Source organism: Amphiura filiformis, chromosome 14 (assembly GCF_039555335.1).
Source record: "Amphiura filiformis chromosome 14, Afil_fr2py, whole genome shotgun sequence".
NCBI classification, from domain to species: domain Eukaryota; kingdom Metazoa; phylum Echinodermata; class Ophiuroidea; order Amphilepidida; family Amphiuridae; genus Amphiura; species Amphiura filiformis.
Window position 1 is genome coordinate 33991596 of NC_092641.1, and position 19973 is coordinate 34011568.

General features: G+C 39.2%; 1 protein-coding gene across 1 annotated transcript in view; it reads right to left on the reverse strand.

Moving 5' to 3' along the window:
- The window catches only part of LOC140169375 (uncharacterized), a 52358-nt gene that overhangs the window by 24428 nt on the left and 7957 nt on the right, over window positions 1-19973 (reverse strand). The window contains exons 4-6 of the mRNA XM_072192632.1: window positions 19519-19702; window positions 18839-19109; window positions 1427-1533 (exon numbers count right to left, since the gene is read on the reverse strand). Coding sequence (XP_072048733.1) covers window positions 1427-1533; window positions 18839-19109; window positions 19519-19702 — 562 coding nt within the window. The remainder of the gene's footprint in view (window positions 1-1426; window positions 1534-18838; window positions 19110-19518; window positions 19703-19973) is intronic.

Genomic DNA, 19973 nt, shown 5'->3' on the forward strand with positions numbered 1-19973 from the left:
TTTTTCGGTTGTTTTAGTTTACATTTGAATACAAAATCCCATGCGATGGCCAAATTTGGTAAAGTTGACCTATGACCTAGGATGGAAGTGAGTAATTCAAACATCGCTTATTACGAATCCATTTGAATGTCACCAAAACCTTTATCTTCTTTTATGAAATAAGCGGTACTGTTTGTCTGGATGTTTTTGGATACTTCTTTATTTTTAAGTTGAATGATTCAATTTATCAAAAGGAATTTTCAAGTCCATTATAAATTGTCTACTCTCATGTTTCTTATTTAGATGTCTGCTTACTTCTTTATTTCTTGTGCAATGAATATTTGTTTCATTTTTTACTTCACCTACATACAGAAAAGCAACTGAATGAACGAAAAAATAAACCCACGTTTCTGCCTTTCAACCATGACAATACCTCAACATAAACAGGAATAAATATTCAAAACTGAGACACAACAGATATTTTTCAATGATTCTTGTAATATTATTATGACATATTTTCACTCACTTTTCGTACTAGGTATCTTGCTGCTTATGTCCAATGTGATGGAAAGGAGCTTCCAATTGGACGATATCAACATGACAAACGCAGCGATGCTCCTCTACCTGCTCGAGTTGATATGTCAAAAACTTTGCCACAACTAATTAAATCAATGATCCAGCTAGATGACAGCCTACGACCAACTGCTGATGAAGTGGCTTCCATACTTCAAGGTATACCAGAAGATGAATTGCAGGAGCTACATGAACACATGGAATCCTGGCAATCCAAGGATCCAAGACTACAGCAGCTAATACAGGTTTTCTGCATATGGCTTGTCTTGGCCTTTATAGGTGGTTACTTTATTCTTGGAGTATCACTTTGGACATTGCTGATATTCTTCATTTACCTATGTTTTTGTTTCTATATACTGGTGGAATTATTCGGGCATTTGAGAGCAACTATTTAATGCACATCAGTGTAGCAGTCAGTCACAGCGAGTGATCTAACACCAGCAGCGATTCAGTTTTGGCTAGCAACTGTTGCTATGAAGTTGTCTCCAGGTGATTTGAGGATTTATTTTGAAAAAATCCAGTAAAATTGTCATTTAAATTTGTTTATAAAATTGAAGTCATATTGTACCATTTCCAATAACAGCTAAACAACTGAGGTATAAATTGGAATTTACTACCAGTGCTAATAACACTGGTGTGTATCACTCCATCAGTCGTGCTACGATACGGTTTTTGATGTGTGTATGACCGTCCCGCATGCCATGTACGTACTGTATTATGAACATCACAACATTTACAATATATCCTGACGTACAAAATGCATTTCAGGCCACCTACAGGACACAAATTTTCTATTTTGTGATAGAAGCCAAAGAAATAACTGTTGATGATCCATTGCAAAATGACCAATGTAAAAAGAAACAAATGAACTAACCTTTTCTCCACTAATTTGTCTGCTCTAGCCTGTAATTGTGCTGTGGAATCATCAAGAACAGAACTTGCATAACTTGAAGAACTGGGTGCTATTGTAGTTTTGCCATTCTGCATGGGAGACACATGTAGGGAGAGAAAAATAGTACTGTGCGGTATAATATAAGGAACTTGTACTGATGCATAGGCATGTATTTCTTGAATGTTCCTTTCTCTAGTTCTAAAAAATGAATGTATTCATCTTGTAATACTTACTCTAAATATTCACTTTGAGGGTTTTGACCAAAACTTTTATTTTGATGTTGTCTTGTGACCCCTTAATCTGGAGTGGATCCAAAGATATTATACTCAGATATTACCGACTCAAAATTATACCATACATAACGCTATGGTAAATCCACCATCTTGGTTTTGTCGCTCATGGAGGCCACTTCATGTACCCCAGGCATCTTAAGCCCGGAAACGAACAATAACTTGCGCCTTTAAGTTTGAGATTTACAAATATTTGTGCATAGAGTGCTGAGCACACATTTTTGGCCCATAGAGTACCGAAAATTATCTTTTTAGCATTTCAGCATTTTCATGACCATATTTCAGTAGAACATGATAAAAACATCCACAGTCCAAATTTGGTGGGATCGGATCATGAGGGCCTGAGATATGGCTGCATGAACTCCTAATTAGCCCCATTGAAATTAGTGTAAATTGGCCTGGTTCCAAACAGTTATGAACCAGGCCAATTTACACTGATTTCAATGGGGCTAATTAGGTATTCATGCGGCCATTTCTCGGGCCCTCACGATCCGATTCCCACCAAATTTGACTGTGGATGTTTTTCATCATGCTCCACCGATACATGATATTCAAAACGCCGAAATGCAAAAAAAGTTTTCTGTGACGTCATCACATCGGTACTCTATTGTGTTACACACAGAATGCAAACAACAACACACGTTGAACTGAAGTCTGCCGGTCGTATAGCAAATAATCCAGAGGTACATGAAGTGGCCTCCATGAGCGACACACAAAACATGGCAGAGTCGGTACTCTTTGATTCTACCTCATTGGATGGATCACAAATAATTTGTATCAATTAACTGAAGTTTGCATACTTGAGAAAAAATTGACTTTTATTTTTGATAACTGTGAAGCAACCCAAAATGGTGACCAAATGAAAGATGTTCCATTTTTGAAATGTTGGCACTTTCACTTCACAAAATGAGTCAAATTATATACAGTACCTGACACGTGTAAGTGACCACGTGCCACGCTTTTTTTGCCGTGTTATTTGCGTGTTGAAAATCCTTATTATAACACGCGTGTTGACAATAAGTGGTCTCAAGCGTCTGTCCCGAGAATTCTCGGTGTTTGGCATCTGGCCCAAAGCTACCGCGATCTCACGGTACAACACGCGATCTCACGGTACAACACGCTTTAGTGATAATGTAGCTGCTGACGAAATTACCAAGTGTGAAGTGCTAATTTGCTATGTCAATAAACACTTAAAAAGTTGTTGAGTTTTCGATAACATGATTTACCCGTTTATATGTTTATCATCGCCGGTCACCGACCATGGAAATGCACCAACCATTCATGAATCTTCCATTCATCAAAAAAGGCATACGCCGGTAATTTTTAGTGCCGATTCATATGCATGTATAAATGTTCAGTTTCATAATTTTCACGCAGGGTATTGAATTATGATATTTAATTTCAATCATGTTCACTCGCTACCTTGGAGAAATTCATGTTATCTAGTAGCCAGCGCTGAGTGTAGGGTGCAGCGCTCCCCGGGGAGCGCTACACTCAGTGATCTCAATGCTGTGCAAAACACGGACCTAAAGTCATACACATTATTTTCAGTATTTCACTCTTTTTAGTTTTAAATGATAGTTTAAAACAGTCAATTTAACCATATTATGAACATGATTCTGCGAAATTTAATATTTTTTTCGTAACATAAAAAAGTATTTAAAATAACACGGGCAGTACGCATGCATGGACACCGTCAGTTCGGACTGGGGGAATTTTTAAAAACGGACGTCAATTTCACTCATCATGAACCCTGGTCCCCGAAAACTCGTCACTCGGAAAATCCATATAGTCAAGTCCTTAATTTTAGCTATCTGCAAATACAATCCCTGTTTAATTTAATTGGGTCAAGTTCAAGTAGGGACTATTTCAGTTTACTGCTGATATTATTATGATGCGATCGATATACTGTATAAATTGTATAATAAAAATGTGTGCAAATCTTCTTTCATTGGCCGAGCCGATCCGCGACTTCGGACTCTTGAGACCGCTTGAATGACAGCATCTTACCTTATTATCAAGTCCATTAATTTAACATATCTGCCCGGCTTCAATAAATTATATTCCTGAAATCAGTTGCTACAATGTGTAATATTTCCTTCAATTCTTTGTCGTCCGTTTTTTCCCAACACGATTCAAAATTATCCATTTTGTGAACGTCCGTGATGTTTCCATTCATATTGTTTTTGCCGCTTTTAAATTCCTCTTTTGATTTATTCCAGCATGATTCCAGTATAGTACGCATCATTCCAATTCAATTTTGAAATCCAGAGACCCAATCTCTAGGTCCCGGACTCCCGGCTCTAGATTTCCCCGTGCAATGTTCAAGATTATGCATGCCGATTGTGTGTGTTTCAACTCAAATAGAAGTTAAAACATCTGTTGTTGGACGCAAAGTGCACGAAGATTTATACATCCAAATGATCTATTTGCCAAGTGCACCGAAGCCCAAGAGCCCCAAGAGAAGCTGGATGAGTACCCTTGGTCTTCAGCCCGGTCTTCAGTGACTAACCCCAGCCCAGGATGCTAAGCGGCCGGCAGCTCCCCGGTCCAAACAACACAATGCACCGCCCATGCCAAGATATGAATCCGAGGACTTGCAAGACCGCACCCGGAAAGATCATCCTGCAGACTGTATTGATTTATTGAATGTTATGTTGTCATTGTCATAATTTATGCCGAAAGACCAATTATATTTATTCAATAGCCAAATACAACAGTCGTATCAGCAGATAAAAATATCTCTGAATGCGGTAAAATATCATGCACATCGTATACACAAGGGTGTGATCATGATGATGCATGATGTAAACAATAATATGTCCACTCCCAGCATTTTTGATGTCATCAACCTAAGTGGTAAATTTACCACTTATTATACATTAGAAAAAATACAACTTCGCCGCCATGAAAAAAATTTCCGCCGCATTCGGAGGCAAAAAAACCCAAATTCTGCCTGATTATAACTCCCTAGCCCCTCCTATAATATCTAATGGTGCGTACCTTCAGCTGTAAATCAATGCTGCTGTAGCATAAACCGTACAAATTGTAAAAAAATGTACATGTTTTACACACTTGTTTAATTTTCAAAAGAATAATATTTTCAATTAAAAAAAAATTAATCACTGTTTATTTTTACATCGCAATCTCCGAGTGATTTGACTTTTTGTTTATACTAAGATTTGAGTGCGGGAAGGGTGGGAGAGACAGAAAGAGAGAATGGTATAATGGTACCAAGTCGCCACATCAATGCCAAGCACAACCATAATTCCATCGAGATAAATATTGTTTGCGATAATGTTTGCGACAACCATGACAACGCCGGGGAAATCCCCAGCTCTTGCATTCATGACTGTCGTAAACTAGGTCAATGCTGCATGCATGCTAAGTTTAGGGCCGTGAGAAAGTAAAATGAATAACATAATTTGACCGCTGGGTGAACCCTGGGTTTAATTAATGTTCCTGTGAGCGGGGCGTGGCTATACCAATTGCTATACTGACTGTATGTATGCGTGTGATTGTAAAAAATAGGGGTGGGGGTAAATTTTTTGATGACCTAAAATAGGGAGTCATAAGATGACCAAAGACGGTGTGTTTATTTTATTCAAAAAGACTGATTTCAATACAATTTTAGCTTGTCTAGGGGGTAAGGTGTATCGGTGGTGTGTGGGGGGCAGGGCTGTCAACTCTCACGCATTGGCCGTGAGTCTCACGCATTGGGTCACTTTCTCACGCCAAGGTAGTATAATCTCACGCCAAGGTAGTAAAGCTCACATAAAAACTTGAAAATGAGTACAATCTCATGATCGTCATGAATAATTTGTTGCTCCTACCCCCCCACGCTTTTCACATTCTCGAGCGCCGTGGCTCAAATAATCATGGTACAAAATGAACATTGGAGTCGGCAAATCCATATTGACCACAAAGACCACCGCCCGGCGTTACCATCGTTACAACTCGATGCATGGTACCAGGGATGTGAGAGTAGCCTCAGATCCCTGATGTAAATAACATACTTGACCCGTTGATGACCTATCATCATGATCATAATTATTGGGGAGCGGTTGAGGGACCATGTGCATGTAACCATGGTAACCAGACGGAATGGCAACAACAAAGGTGTGCGTGTAAACCTGGTGTAAACATTATTTTGATATTGACTTTTAAAATTCAATATCAAAATGTTTATCCGCATGCCGCAGTGACGATATCGGGAATTATGGGAGGGGGAGCAGCGAGAGGGAAGGGAAACAGATATTGGTATATAAGGGGGCTGACATTTTCTTCGGAAGAGGGTAGGTCCCAAATATACTGGGGCTCATAAACTTTTGGAAAAAAAGGGGTCATAAAAGTTTTGATGACCAAAATGAATAGGGAGTCACAAGATGACCACAGATAGTGTGTTTTAAGCATGTTTAGAGGGTAAGTTGGGGGGGGGGAGTCATTAAATATTTGTTGTCAAAATAGGGGTCGCAATTTTATTGGCGCTGACTTTTATAAATTTGGACCCCTCACCCTTCCGAAGAAAATGCCAGCCCCATAAACGTGCGGTGAAAAATTGTTGGAAAAGTTTCCTCTGCACCCCAATCTCCCTCCCTTTTTGTTAGATTCTTGAGCTCTGGGCCCCCCAAAATCGGGTTCTGTTGGCAAAACAATACAGCAAGTCTGTGGCCATCCCCCCTTGGAGGGGGCCCCTCGGTCCGTTCTGAAAAACTGGCTATACACCAATGTGTAGTACAACTAGATATTTTAATATTTAAAAATATTGGCCAGCATTATTGTTGGGAAACAACGCGCCCTGCCTCCCCCTCCCCCGTCATAGCTACTGCAATAATAATTTGACAAATTAGAGCGCAGTGAGTATGAATTGAGTATAAAGCATGGAAGGGCTAGTACTTCCATGGTATTACATGCAGTGGCATAGATTTCTTTTTGACATGGAGGGGGGGGTGGAAAAAAGTATAAAATCAGGCCTCAGGCACCTTTTGGCAAGAGAATAAGTTTATGGTACAAATGAAAAATTGTGCCTTATTTTAAGCTATTTAACTGGTGAAAATATGGTGCAAAAGTGGAATAATTTCGCAAAAATTGGCACCAATCGGACCCAACCGGGTCTGATTGGGGGGGGGGGGGGGGGCACAAGCCGTTTTTGGGCATTTTCCTATGGCGTTTTCTAAATTTTGCAATCAATGGGGGGGGGAACACGGCCCCTTTGACGCGACGCCACTGGGAGGATGAATTTATATTTCTAATGGGGTTGGAAAAAATTCTTGGAAGTAAAGTGAATCTGAAAAATTGTTATCCCCCACCCTCGCCCCGCGGCTCATAACTATTGCACAGCCCCTGATAATAGTGATATGAACTCGTTTCCCCACACTGTGATTGGTTATACGTCCAGAGTAATGTTATGTATACCCATGATCACTGTGACCCATGATATACCAGACACCGACCACAAAGACCACCGCCCGGCGTTACCATGGTTACAACTCCATGCATGGTACGGTACCAATGGTATGGACATCAACCACAAAGACCACCGCCCGGCGTTACCATGGTTACAACTCGATGCATATGGTAATGTACCAATGATAAATTAAGGGCTTGTTGGCAATATTCCAGAGAAAATCAGCTGTTGCCCATGCCATCCAAGTAATAGTTATTCCACGAGTGGCCTTCAGGCCACGAGTGGAATAAGTTACTTGTACCAGCCCAGAGTGAGACATGGCCAAAAGGACCACTCTACAAGGACAAAACTCTAGCCAACACCTGTTTTTCATCACAGGAGTGGAATAAGTTACTTGTACCATACATGGCAAAAGAGAGCACTCTACAAGGACGAACCTTTAGCCAACCTGTTATAGCTGCCCTGTGTTAGATTTTCAATTACAATGTAATATTAAATACTTGATAAAGGAAGCAATGATCAAAAGACATGCAACAGCTATTACTATTAAAGCTTAGGTCATGGTTGTGTTCTAAAAGTACAAACCCACATGAAGTAATCTATGTTTACAAACATACTGAGGTCATGGTTATGTCCTATGTTATGTCTGGACATGGTCTGGAGTAGGATCACTCTCTGGGTGGGTCTGTTTATTTTTAAAGTTATGTACTAAAGGGTGTGACAAGTGATCTCCCATGTGACTTGTTATGTCTGGAGTGAGACATGGGAGTGGTACATGGGTTTTGACTCCACTCTAGCCAGAGTGGTACTAGGCAGTAAAATCACCAGGTATGGTACAATACCTATGATGCTATGGTGCTAAATACTAAATTGTACATGTACTGCAAGTGAGGCCTGGTGTACTCGGGTATATTTCAAAATTTCAAGCCATTTTTGCGATATCCGACGATGTACCTGAATCAGATAGTGAACTGGGATTCCATGGCGGGCCCGCCGCGCTGAGCGCTGGCGGGATCTATGTCAAGGTTGTGTTCATTGAATTGAATTTTCTAGTGTGGTCAGCCAGAATATTAGAGATGCGAACTTTTTGGAACAATACCAGCCCGAAGGCGAAAGGCTGCCTTCACCCTGATTTTCACTGATATCTCCGATAGGCTTCGTGTGAGGTTGATGTTTCGGCTCATGGTAGGCATCGGGCAGGCGAGCTGCAGTACAGGGCAATGTCCATGGATCGCGCAAGGGATCACTGATCCTTGAGCGTCCATGCATGGTCCATCATAGACTTTACGGGTCCATTTTTTTGGACAGGATATAATACCAAAGATAAAACGATGACTAGCCTACGTTTTAAAATGGAAATACGATGCAACATTCACTCTTGGGTCTTTGGAAAATGGAAAAGATAAATTAATGACCCTATGCCATCGGTGCGCATGTGTTGTCATGATGAGATGGAGAACAAGCATGACAAGTATCTGACAAGAAAAATGCCGTCATCGGGCGATTGTAAAAAAATGTAGTGGGAATATGTGCCAAAAGTACGAAAAACACTGCTGAAACGTACAAAAATTATGTCTTGAAATGATTTAAAGCAATACACGCAAGATACGTGTAACTGCGTGCCAAACAAAACTACATGTACTCATTGGCACAGCTAGCTAATGCTGCCATTTTATCGCGTTTACCATGTTTAGAGAATACGAAAGCACGCAAATCAATGTGGTTTCTTGTAGGAAATTCCTTCTATCGACGGGGCACCATCAAAGGGTACTAGTTGTATCGGCGGATGTTAACAGTGGCGTAACCCTGCCGTCACTTTTTAGGGGAGGGGCAGGACTACGCCCCGGGACTACGTGTGTATTATATCACAGTGAACTTTCAACAAAGATGAATTATTACCATGTTGACATGTTGTAAAATTTCCTTTATAATTTTGACATTTTAACGAAGAACCATGTTGTAATTTATCTTCTAATTATAGCCTTGTACTTTTGCTATTCATAAACACGCACATGTCTTATATCACAGAACTTTCAAACTAAATAATTTCTTAATGTTGACATTGTATTGAAGAACCTGTCATTTCCTCAGTAGCCTCATATTATTCTGTTATGATCCCAGAGAAGTAAACACGCAAGTTATGACAAGCTGTTTGAGATAACAAGAGTTTGTCCCAGACTGGGCCAGTTTGACCTCTGGATAACGCACGCAAATAAGGTCTTTACCCCGGGTTCTTTACTAGCAAATGGGAGGGGGGGGGTCGGACATAACCCCCGTCTTGATATTTTGAAAAGGGATGATACATGTAGACCATACCATCCGCCATGATGAAGTCTGTTTAGGCCTATGGGTTTCTGACCAACTCAATCCCATATTTAGTCATTTCGTTACTCTAAAAAACATGCTAGGACCTTGTAGCTGCGTACAAACAAAACTACTCTTTAGAACAGCTAGCGAATGCTGCCATTTTACCGCTTTTACCAAGTTTAGAGAATAAGAAAGCACGCAAATCAATGTGGTTTCTTGTAGGAAATTCCTTCTATCGACGACGGGGCACCATCAAAGGGTACTAGTTGTATCGGCGGATGTTAACAGTGGCGAACCCTGCCGTCACTTTTTAGGGGGGAGGGGCAGGACTACGTCCCGGGACTACGTGTGTATTATATCACAGTGAACTTTCAACAAAGATGAATTATTACCATGTTGACATGTTGTAAAATTTCCTTTATAATTTTGACATTTTAACGAAGAACCATGTTGTAATTTATCTTCTAATTAGCCTTGTACTTTTGCTATTCATAAACACGCACATGTCTTATATCACAGAACTTTCAAACTAAATAATTTCTTAATGTTGACATTGTATTGAAGAACCTGTCATTTCCTCAGTAGCCTCATATTATTCTGTTATGATCTCAGAGAAGTAAACACGCAAGTCTTATACTAGAATTTTGATGACAAGCTGTTGAATGGAGATAACAAGAGTTTGTCCCAGACTGGGCCATTTTGACTTCTGGATAACGCACGCAAATAAGGTCTTTACCCCATGTTCTTTACTAGCAAATGGGGGTCGGACATAACCCTCCTCTTGATATTTTGAAAAGGGATGATACATGTAGACCATACCATCATCCCCCCTCCCCATGATGAGGTCTGTTTATGGGTTTCTGACCAACTCAATCCCATATTTGGTCATTTAGTTACTCTAAAAACATGCTAGGACCTGGTAGCTGCGTGCCAAACAAATCTACTCATTGGCACAGCTAGCTAATGCTGCCATTTTACCGCTTTTACCATGTTTAGAGAATATGAAAAGCACATAAATCAATGTGGTTTCTTGTAGGAAATTCCTTCTATCGACGGGCACCATCAAAGGGTACTAGTTGTATCGGCGGATGTTAACAGTGGCGAACCCTGCCGTCACTTTTTAGGGGAGGGGCAGGACTACGTCCGGGACTACGTGTGTATTATATCACAGTGAACTTTCAACAAAGATGAATTATTACCATGTTGACATGTTGTAAAACTTCCTTTATAATTTTGACATTTTAACGAAAAACCATGTTGTAATTTATCTTCTAATTAGCCTTGTACTTTTGCTATTCATAAACACGCGCATGTCTTATATCACAGAGAACTTTCAAACTAAATAATTTCTTAATGTTGACATTGTATTGAAGAACCTGTCATTTCCTCAGTAGCCTCATATTATTCTGTTATGATCTCAGAGAAGTAAACACGCAAGTCTTAGGCCTATACTAGAATTTTGATGACAAGCTGTTGAATGGAGATAACAAGAGTTTGTCCCAGACTGGGCCAGTTTGACCTCTGGATAACGCACGCATAAATAAGGTCTTTACCCGGGTTCTTTACTAGCAAATGGGAGGGTCGGACATAACCCCCCTCTTGATATTTTGAAAAGGGATGATACATGTAGACCATACCATCACCCCCCCAATGATGAAGTCTGTTTATGGGTTTCTGACCAACTCAATCCCATATTTAGTCATTTCGTTACTCTAAAAAACATGCTAGGACCTTGTAGCTGCGTGCCAAACAAAACTACTCATTAGAACAGCTAGCTAATGCTGCCATTTTACCGCTTTTACCATGTTTAGAGAATACGAAAGCACGCAAATCAATGTGGTTTCTTGTAGGAAATTCCTTCTATCGACGGGGCACCATCAAAGGGTACTAGTTGTATCGGCGGATGTTAACAGTGGCGAACCCTGCCGTCACTTTTTAGGGGGGAGGGGCAGGACTATGTGTGTATTATATCACAGTGAACTTTCAACAAAGATGAATTATTACCATGTTGACATGTTGTAAAATTTCCTTTATAATTTTGACATTTTAACGATGAACCATGTTGTAATTTATCTTCTAATTAGCCTTGTACTTTTGCTATTCATAAACACGCGCATGTCTTATATCACAGAGAACTTTCACACTAAATAATTTCTTAATGTTGACATTGTATTGAAGAACCTGTCATTTCCTCAGTAGCCTCATATTATTCTGTTATGATCTCAGAGAAGTAAACACGCAAGTCTTATACTAGAATTTTGATGACAAGCTGTTGAATGGAGATAACAAGAGTTTGTCCCAGACTGGGCCAATTTGACCTCTGGATAACGCACGCAAATAAGGTCTTTACCCCGGGTTCTTTACTAGCAAATGGGAGGGGGTCGGACACAACCCCCGTCTTGATATTTTTAAAAGGGATGATACATGTAGACCATACCATCATCCCCCCCCCCCCCATGATGAAGTCTGTTTATGGGTTTCTGACCAACTCAATCCCATATTTAGTCATTTCGTTACTCAGGGATGTAAGTTTTCAGGATTTTTACAGAATTCAGGTTTTTTTGTAGTCCAGATTTACGCAATTTCTTTTATTTTCAGCCCATTTTGGGGCTTTTTAGCCTGAATTTACGCACCTTTTCCATAAAATTTAAAGGTTTTTTTCTTCAGGCTTACTTACATCCCTGGTTACTCTAAAAAACATGCTAGGACCTGGTAGCTGCGTGCCAAACCCGGGTGCCAAACAAAACTACTCTTTAGAACAGCTATAGCTAATGCTGCCATTTTACCGCTTTTACCATGTTTAGAGAATACGAAGCACGCATAAATCAATGTAGTTTCTTGTAGGAAATTCCTTCTATCGACGGGCACCATCAAAGGGTACTAGTTGTATCGGCGAATGTTAACAGTGGCGAACCCTGCCGTCACTTTTTAGGGGGGAGGGGCAGGACTACGTGTGTATTATATCACAGTGAACTTTCAACAAAGATGAATTATTACCATGTTGACATGTTGTAAAATTTCCTTTATAATTTTGACATTTTAACGAAGAACCATGTAATTTATCTTCTAATAGCCTTGTACTTTTGCTATTCATAAACACGCGCATGTCTTACATCACAGAACTTTCAAACTAAATAATTTCTTAATGTTGACATTGTATTGAAGAACCTGTCATTTCCTCAGTAGCCTCATATTATTCTGTTATGATCTCAGAGAAGTAAACACGCAAGTCTTATTACTCTTATACTAGAATTTTGATGACAAGCTGTTGAATGGAGATAACAAGAGTTTGTCCCAGACTGGACCAGTTTGACCCCTGGATAACGCACGCAAATAAGGTCTTTACCCCGGGTTCTTTACTAGCAAATGGGAGGGGTCGGACATAACCCCCGTCTTGATATTTTGAAAAGGGATCATACATATACATGTAGACCATACCATCACCCCCCATGATGAAGTCTGTTTATGGGTTTCTGACCAACTCAATCCCATATTTAGTCATTTCGTTACTCTAAAAAACATGCTAGGACCTTGTAGCTGCGTGCCAAACAAAACTACTCATTAGAACAGCTAGTTAATGCTGCCATTTTACCGCTTTTACCATGTTTAGAGAATACAAAAGCACGCAAATCAATGTGGTTTCTTGTAGGAAATTCCTTCTATCGACGGGGCACCATCAAAGGGTACTAGTTGTATCGGCGGATGTTAACAGTGGCGAACCCTGCCGTCACTTTTTAGGGGGGAGGGGCAGGACTACGTGTGTATTATATCACAGTGAACTTTCAACAAAGATCATCATGAATTATTACCATGTTGACATGTTGTAAAATTTATAATTTTGACATTTTAACGAAGAACCATGTAATTTATCTTCTAATTAGCCTTGTACTTTTACTATTCATAAACACGCGCATGTGCATGTCTTATATCACAGAGAACTTTCAAACTAAATAATTTCTTGATGTTGACATTGTATTGAAGAACCTGTCATTTCCTCAGTAGCCTCATATTATTCTGTTATGATCTCAGAGAAGTAAACACGCAAGTCTTATAGGAATTTTGATGACAAGCTGTTGAATGGAGATAAGAGTTTGTCCCAGACTGGACCATTTTGACCTCTGGATAACGCACGCATAAATAAGGTCTTTACTAGCAAATGGGAGGGGGTCGGACATAACCCCCTCTTGATATTTTGAAAAGGGATGAAAGTGGGAGCACGTGTGGCCGCGTGGATAAGGCGCCCGACTCATAATGCATAGGTTGTGAGTTCGAGCCCCACTCGTGCCAACGTGTTGTGTCCTTGGGCAAGGCACTTTATCCTCATTGCCTGGGGGATGTCACTGGTTGGGTTGTATTGGATGTTTGTATAGTTGTTGGCTTCAATGTTGCAATATTCGCGCTGATTAAGCTGCTGCCTGCAAATTGCATTGTGTCTGTTTAGGTGTGTTTAATGTGCAATTCTAGCAATTTGACCTGCGGGTCACCATTAGAGTTTGAAATAAAACCTTCCTTTTTTTTTTTTTTGGATGATAGACCATACCATCATCCCCCATGATGAGGTCTGTTTATGGGTTTCTGACCAACTCAATCCCATAATTTGGTCATTTGGTTACTCTAAAAAACATGCTAGGACCTTGTAGCAAATGGGAGGGGGTGGACATAACCCCTCCCCCTCTCGATATTTTGAAAAGGGATGATAGACCATGTCATCATCCGCCCCCCCCCCCATGATGAGGTCTATTTATCATGTGTATGGGTTTCTGACCAACTCAATCCCATATTTCATTTATTTGGTCATTTCGTTACTCTAAAAAAACATGCTACTTACTAGGACCTTGTACCGAACGTTAATTCAAAACGTTTTAATGACTATCATAATTATGCTGGGCTATATAAAGATCATGACATTTTTTTTAAAAATAATATTGAAAAATATTTTGTCAACACTTAGGGTCTAAATAACATCATGTTTATAATGTTTTGCGGCAAGTTTCCTAAAAAGTTTTTGGAATGCTATTTTCGGCGAAAAAAAAATTGCCCACAAAGGCAGCCAAAAAAATATGCCTGAGCCTAACTCTCTAGGCCCCCCCCCCCCAATAATATATAATGGTGCATCCCTTTATCAGCGCATTACACCGTGAGAAAATGCCATCGGATGCATTGCAATAACCCTCAAGTGAGTCAACAGATATCCCTGGTTTAAGATGGACACGCCCTATATGCCCTAATATGGGTGACTTTGACGCGCGCTATTGGTCTTTCTGCAGACCCACGTGGTGCTTTTTACGTCACTGTAATAGTGATCAGTACTGACTTTTATATAATCACGTGGGCGATGGTGGGGAAACTCCAACAATATTGCAAGATCATTAAATCACACAAGAGACGGGAAAATTCAAATGTTTACTCGATAATAAAGCTTTAATTCTGAATGAGTTGCGTCTTTTCTCTTTCTTGTTTTTCATCATGATTGTGTACATATCAATTTCATCATTTATAACATCAATAACAAAGCAAGGCAATGCATAATAAAAAGAATTAAACATGTCTAAAACATGGTGCCGGTTTATTTTTCCCTTTTTCATTTTACAATGTTTTGGCATCCGTGTTCATGGTATTAGGCGGCATATTATAAAATCACAGAGTAAAAAAGTCATGTGCGTGTGTGTGGAAACATAACAAGTTCATAACACGTGGGAACATTTAAAGCTTTAAAAACATGCCGGTATTTTACAACCAAAAAATATGGTTTACATGTCATTTGAATCCCTTGTCTATAAGAAAACAACATTGCATGTAAAATAACAGCAAAATATTCAAAATCATCATGCTATGGAATTCGTCGTAAATTTTATACAACGGCGATTCTTTTCCCTTGTCATGCTTTGGGTTATTTTTGTTATTTAAACCTTAAAAAATACAAACAACTTTCAAAAAACCTAAAATATATTGTGTCAAAGTAGAGAAGCATCCCAAATAATGCCAATATTTTGGTAAATCATTAACATTTCAAACAAAACTAATTTATGCATAAATATAAATATTGTACAACTCTCTAAACCGAGTGCTAAAAATAGACTCGTTGATGTGCAGACCTGGATGCACGTATGGAAAGATCTAAGACATAGAATTTGCGATAGATGTGTGCTCATGCAATGTCTTAGATCTTTCCGCCATGCTAGCCTCAGACGCGGCACGGCGGCAAAAATCAGAAACAAATTTTGTGAACAACATGCACTGTAAACTCACGAACTGAACATAAACATTTTAAACAAAATCCCACGATTTGATGGGCAAAGAAACATGAATAAAAGTAAACATTAAAATTTGTGTTTCAAACGAAAATAAAATTCAGAAACTTAACACAAACAACCAAACATTTTAATTATTTCAGTATTATGTCGAAAAGGGGAACACTTGCACTTGTGGTTTAAAAACAAAATTGGATAATTGCCCGCGTACCATTTATTTTTGACGAGGGGTTTTGAAGATCAAAACATGCATTGTGCATTTCACGTGAAATATCATTATCTCGGGCGTCGCGTCGCCGACTACTATCACCCTGGCTATGCACGGTGTCAGGGGAGCTGAACTTGCGTAAAGCAAGCTTGACTTTGAAAGGCCGTCAACGCAAAAATAAAAGGTAAAATACACTTTCATGATGATTGGTTGTTTATTTCATCTATGGTGAGGGGTTTTAGTCAATTTTAGAGCTATACTTTAAATTTGAAATAAATAGCGATTTTAAAATGCCGAGTTTTGGGGTATTTTCGCCCGCCAGGCGTGTGTGTGTAACTGTAAGTGAGTGTAAACACAAAGGGCAAGCAGTCGTTCAGTCCCAGTGTACTAGAGGCTTCGTTGAGTCTGTCTATCCCTGGTTGAGTTGACCATAATTACATTATTAATTACACAACAATTACGTTAATCGTCATCTTGTTTGGTTTTGAGTACATGCACTTAACAGAACAAACACAACGATATTGATTTTGAGACAAGAATTCACAACACGCTATAACACGATACACGCACGCGATCTCACGCGATCACACGGAAGACCACGGGTAATTTGCCGAGTTGTATCTCCTCGATCGACATCATGCCTCCCAGGCGGATTACAACACGCATTCAACCGCGATCAGTAATTCCCACGCGGGAGTTTTGCGTGGAAAAATTCGCGGGGCACGCGTGTTTTGGTCACTTACACGCGTCAGGTACTGTAATTATATTTTATAATTTTATGATAAGCTCATTAAAAGGGCATTTTGTGATCCACAGCCTCATCCCCCCACTTTTCTCAAAAAAAGTTGAGATTTTTATATAACTGGAAACCTCTGGCTACATAATGTTTATGTACAAAATATTTCTTGCAGATTAATTCGTTTAGCAAAGATATCATGAAATTCGTTCTGGTGCACACCAGAACGAAATTACAACGTATTGTCTATGGAGCAGTTTAATACACATAATCATGCATAACTCGCAAGCGCAATATCGGAATCAACTGAAATTTTGGGAATATGCTTTTTTCGTGGATATGTACTGAAAGCTGTCATAAAAAGAGGATGCTAGGATCACGAAATACTCCTTTAAATTGGCTTAAATCAAATGAAAGATAGAATAATCAAATTCTTATTATGTTTTCCAAATACTTGATTGGTTATGCTCATAATTACCATTGCTTTCAGTTTTATTCACTCACTCTGTGCACAACCATTATACAAGTGGGCAAAGATCCGATACTCCAATCATTATTTTAGCAAATTCTGGTTTTCATGAATTCCATGCCAGAACATCTTATCTTTGGAATAACCATGATACTCATTGAACTCACTCCAACATTGATACTTTGTCACTTGGTCCTTCTCATCCATTCTAGCAGAGCAGTATTTATAATCAGAGCCAATAATAAAGAAACTAGTTTGAGTCTGACATCACCTGTCAATCAAACTCAGAAATGGTTTGTTTACGATTTGTAGTGATGACTGAAATTTCTGAATGTAGAGCTAAAACAGTGTCTTATGGTTAATTTTGCACCCTCAAACATACAAACCATCTCAAATGTTAGGTCTTAGTAATAGGAAACTTTCTATCCTGAAGACACCATGTCCACAATGCCTAGAAAAGTTGCTTTTTGCCAACATCATTCGTCATTTTCTGCGATTCCTTTTCTCTGATGCTGGCACCAGATGAATCAATGTTCCTTTTATTTGCCATAAACCAATCACAGGCTGTGGGAGTTGATTGTCAGATGCAAATCAGTTTCTTTATCTCTGGCTCCAATTAGAATGCTTTCTTTTAATTACACATTGTTATTTATTTATATGTACCCATTAGCTTTAATGTTTTGAACGTTTGTATACCTTCAAATTTGTACCTTTAAGTGTATTAAGACTTACTTTATTTAACAAATTAATTATGGCACAGGGCCCTTATGAGTGCAATTTTCTTTGTGCCTTGTACTGAACGGGCTACCATGTATAAAGAATGCTCAAACAAATGAAAATAAATATGTAAGGGATCGGATAGCAACGTTTGCACAGTATTTTTTGTGGGACACAAGAGCACATCATCTGAATATGAGGAATGTCTTTCTGATATCAAATAATTTTGATTTTTTTGAAATTTGCGATATAATACAAATCTTATGGCAAATTACTAAAAATTTATATTTTTGACATTTAACCATCCACAAAGTAAACTTTAATACTTTAAGTTTATGTAGCTGGGAGAAAAAGCTATTTGAAAATTTTGACCTTTATCCCAAATAGACCTAAAAAAATTAAGGGTGGGGGATGTATTATTTTCAATACAAAAGGTCGAACAAAAGCTACAATCTTGTTTTAAATGACACATTCATATGCCAAGATTGACTTGGCGGAAAAATATGACCCATGTTTGCAGAAATTGCAGCACATCTTCATATGCTCATTTGTATTGAGTACTTTCCCCAACAGGGACCGCATTCTTAAAACAAATCATTAGAATCATTCATAGTTCAATTGAGCAGAAAAGGTTCTTTTTCCGATACCCACTTTTGGATCTAAATAAAGAACCTTTTCTACTTAATGAATAGGGACAGCTTCTGAATTAAACTACAATCCCGCAAAAAGTTCCGCACGCTTGTACAACACACTTGAAATGTGTTCCATATCAAAATCGGGGAGGTGGGTGAAACATGCACATCATCTACTGTATCTCAACTCCCTCACCTTTCAATGTTGGAGTGTTTTATATACCTGCTACAACATGGCTTTGTCCATCATTGAATTAGGGGAGCAAGGGAGAGATTCAACAAAAGATGGTATGAGAGCACCAACATTTTTCCGGTTGTATGATTACATGTTTCTCATGTTTATAGGGTTGCATTGATTTTTTGGTTTGGTCCCTTACCTTTTGTAAAGATGAGGATAACATAGCGCCTTTCCCAATACCTGATCTAGGTAATATGTGCCCCGCTCTATAAGGCGATCTCTGCTGAAAGTGGCTGGATCCCATTTTTCCTGATGATGACCTATCTGTGTGACGCTTTGCACTGTCATCTGTAGGTGTGGAGCTGTGTGATGGCGGGGACATCCACCAGAATTCTCTTGAGGCTGAGGCTTTGTCCCTTGCCCTCTCGTCACGACTCTTTGGTTCCGAGTGCCTGAATCTATGGATATATCTGCATGATGGAAAAAAATCAATAAAGAAACTCATCCATAGCCAGTTTATGGGTTAATTATGTAGGTATCTTTCTGTATTACATGCACAAAAAGAGAACTTTTAACACATTGTAGTGCAGGTAACCATCGTAAAATTACGATGACTCTTTAGTCCATACTTGCCAACATCAGAAAACCAGACACTTCACACGCATATGGCCAGCGCCTTGACGAGAAGCCCCTGTTGGGTGGGGTCCAGAGGCAACGCCTTGGCAGGGTCTGTAGGGCATTTAGTGTCGGCTAATGTTACTATCCAATTAGCAGAGCTACATCCCAGGATACATTACAAGATCGATTTTGACACTTACAATTTGTCTATGGCTATCATATAGGATTACATATATTTTGCAGTCCACACAAAATACTCACTTTGCTAGTGTAGATTCCTTCGATGTTGATTCCTTCTTTGCAAGAGATGACCTCCACTGCTCCACATCTCTTGATATGTCATCACTACCCCATCCTCCTACAGATGATGAGGATGTTGCAGGTCTCTTCAGATAATCACTGAGCTTAACACTGGACTGCTTGGAGGATACATGTGATATATCACCTGGTGGGAGATAAAATTTGAAAGACAATTCCCCAGCGAAGTGGTTACGTAACTCCCTAGTAACTGGATCACGCACCTTTTGACTTTGGTAGTACATGCCATAGATATGTGTTGCGATCATTTTGATCATGGTGCAGAACCTAAAAGCGAGATCCAGTTGACATGGTGATAATCGGATTACACATAACACTTTGCTGGTGAATTGAAAATCAAAAGGGAAAATAAATCAATTTGAAAATAAATCTAACCAAAAAATTAAGGTTTTTCAATT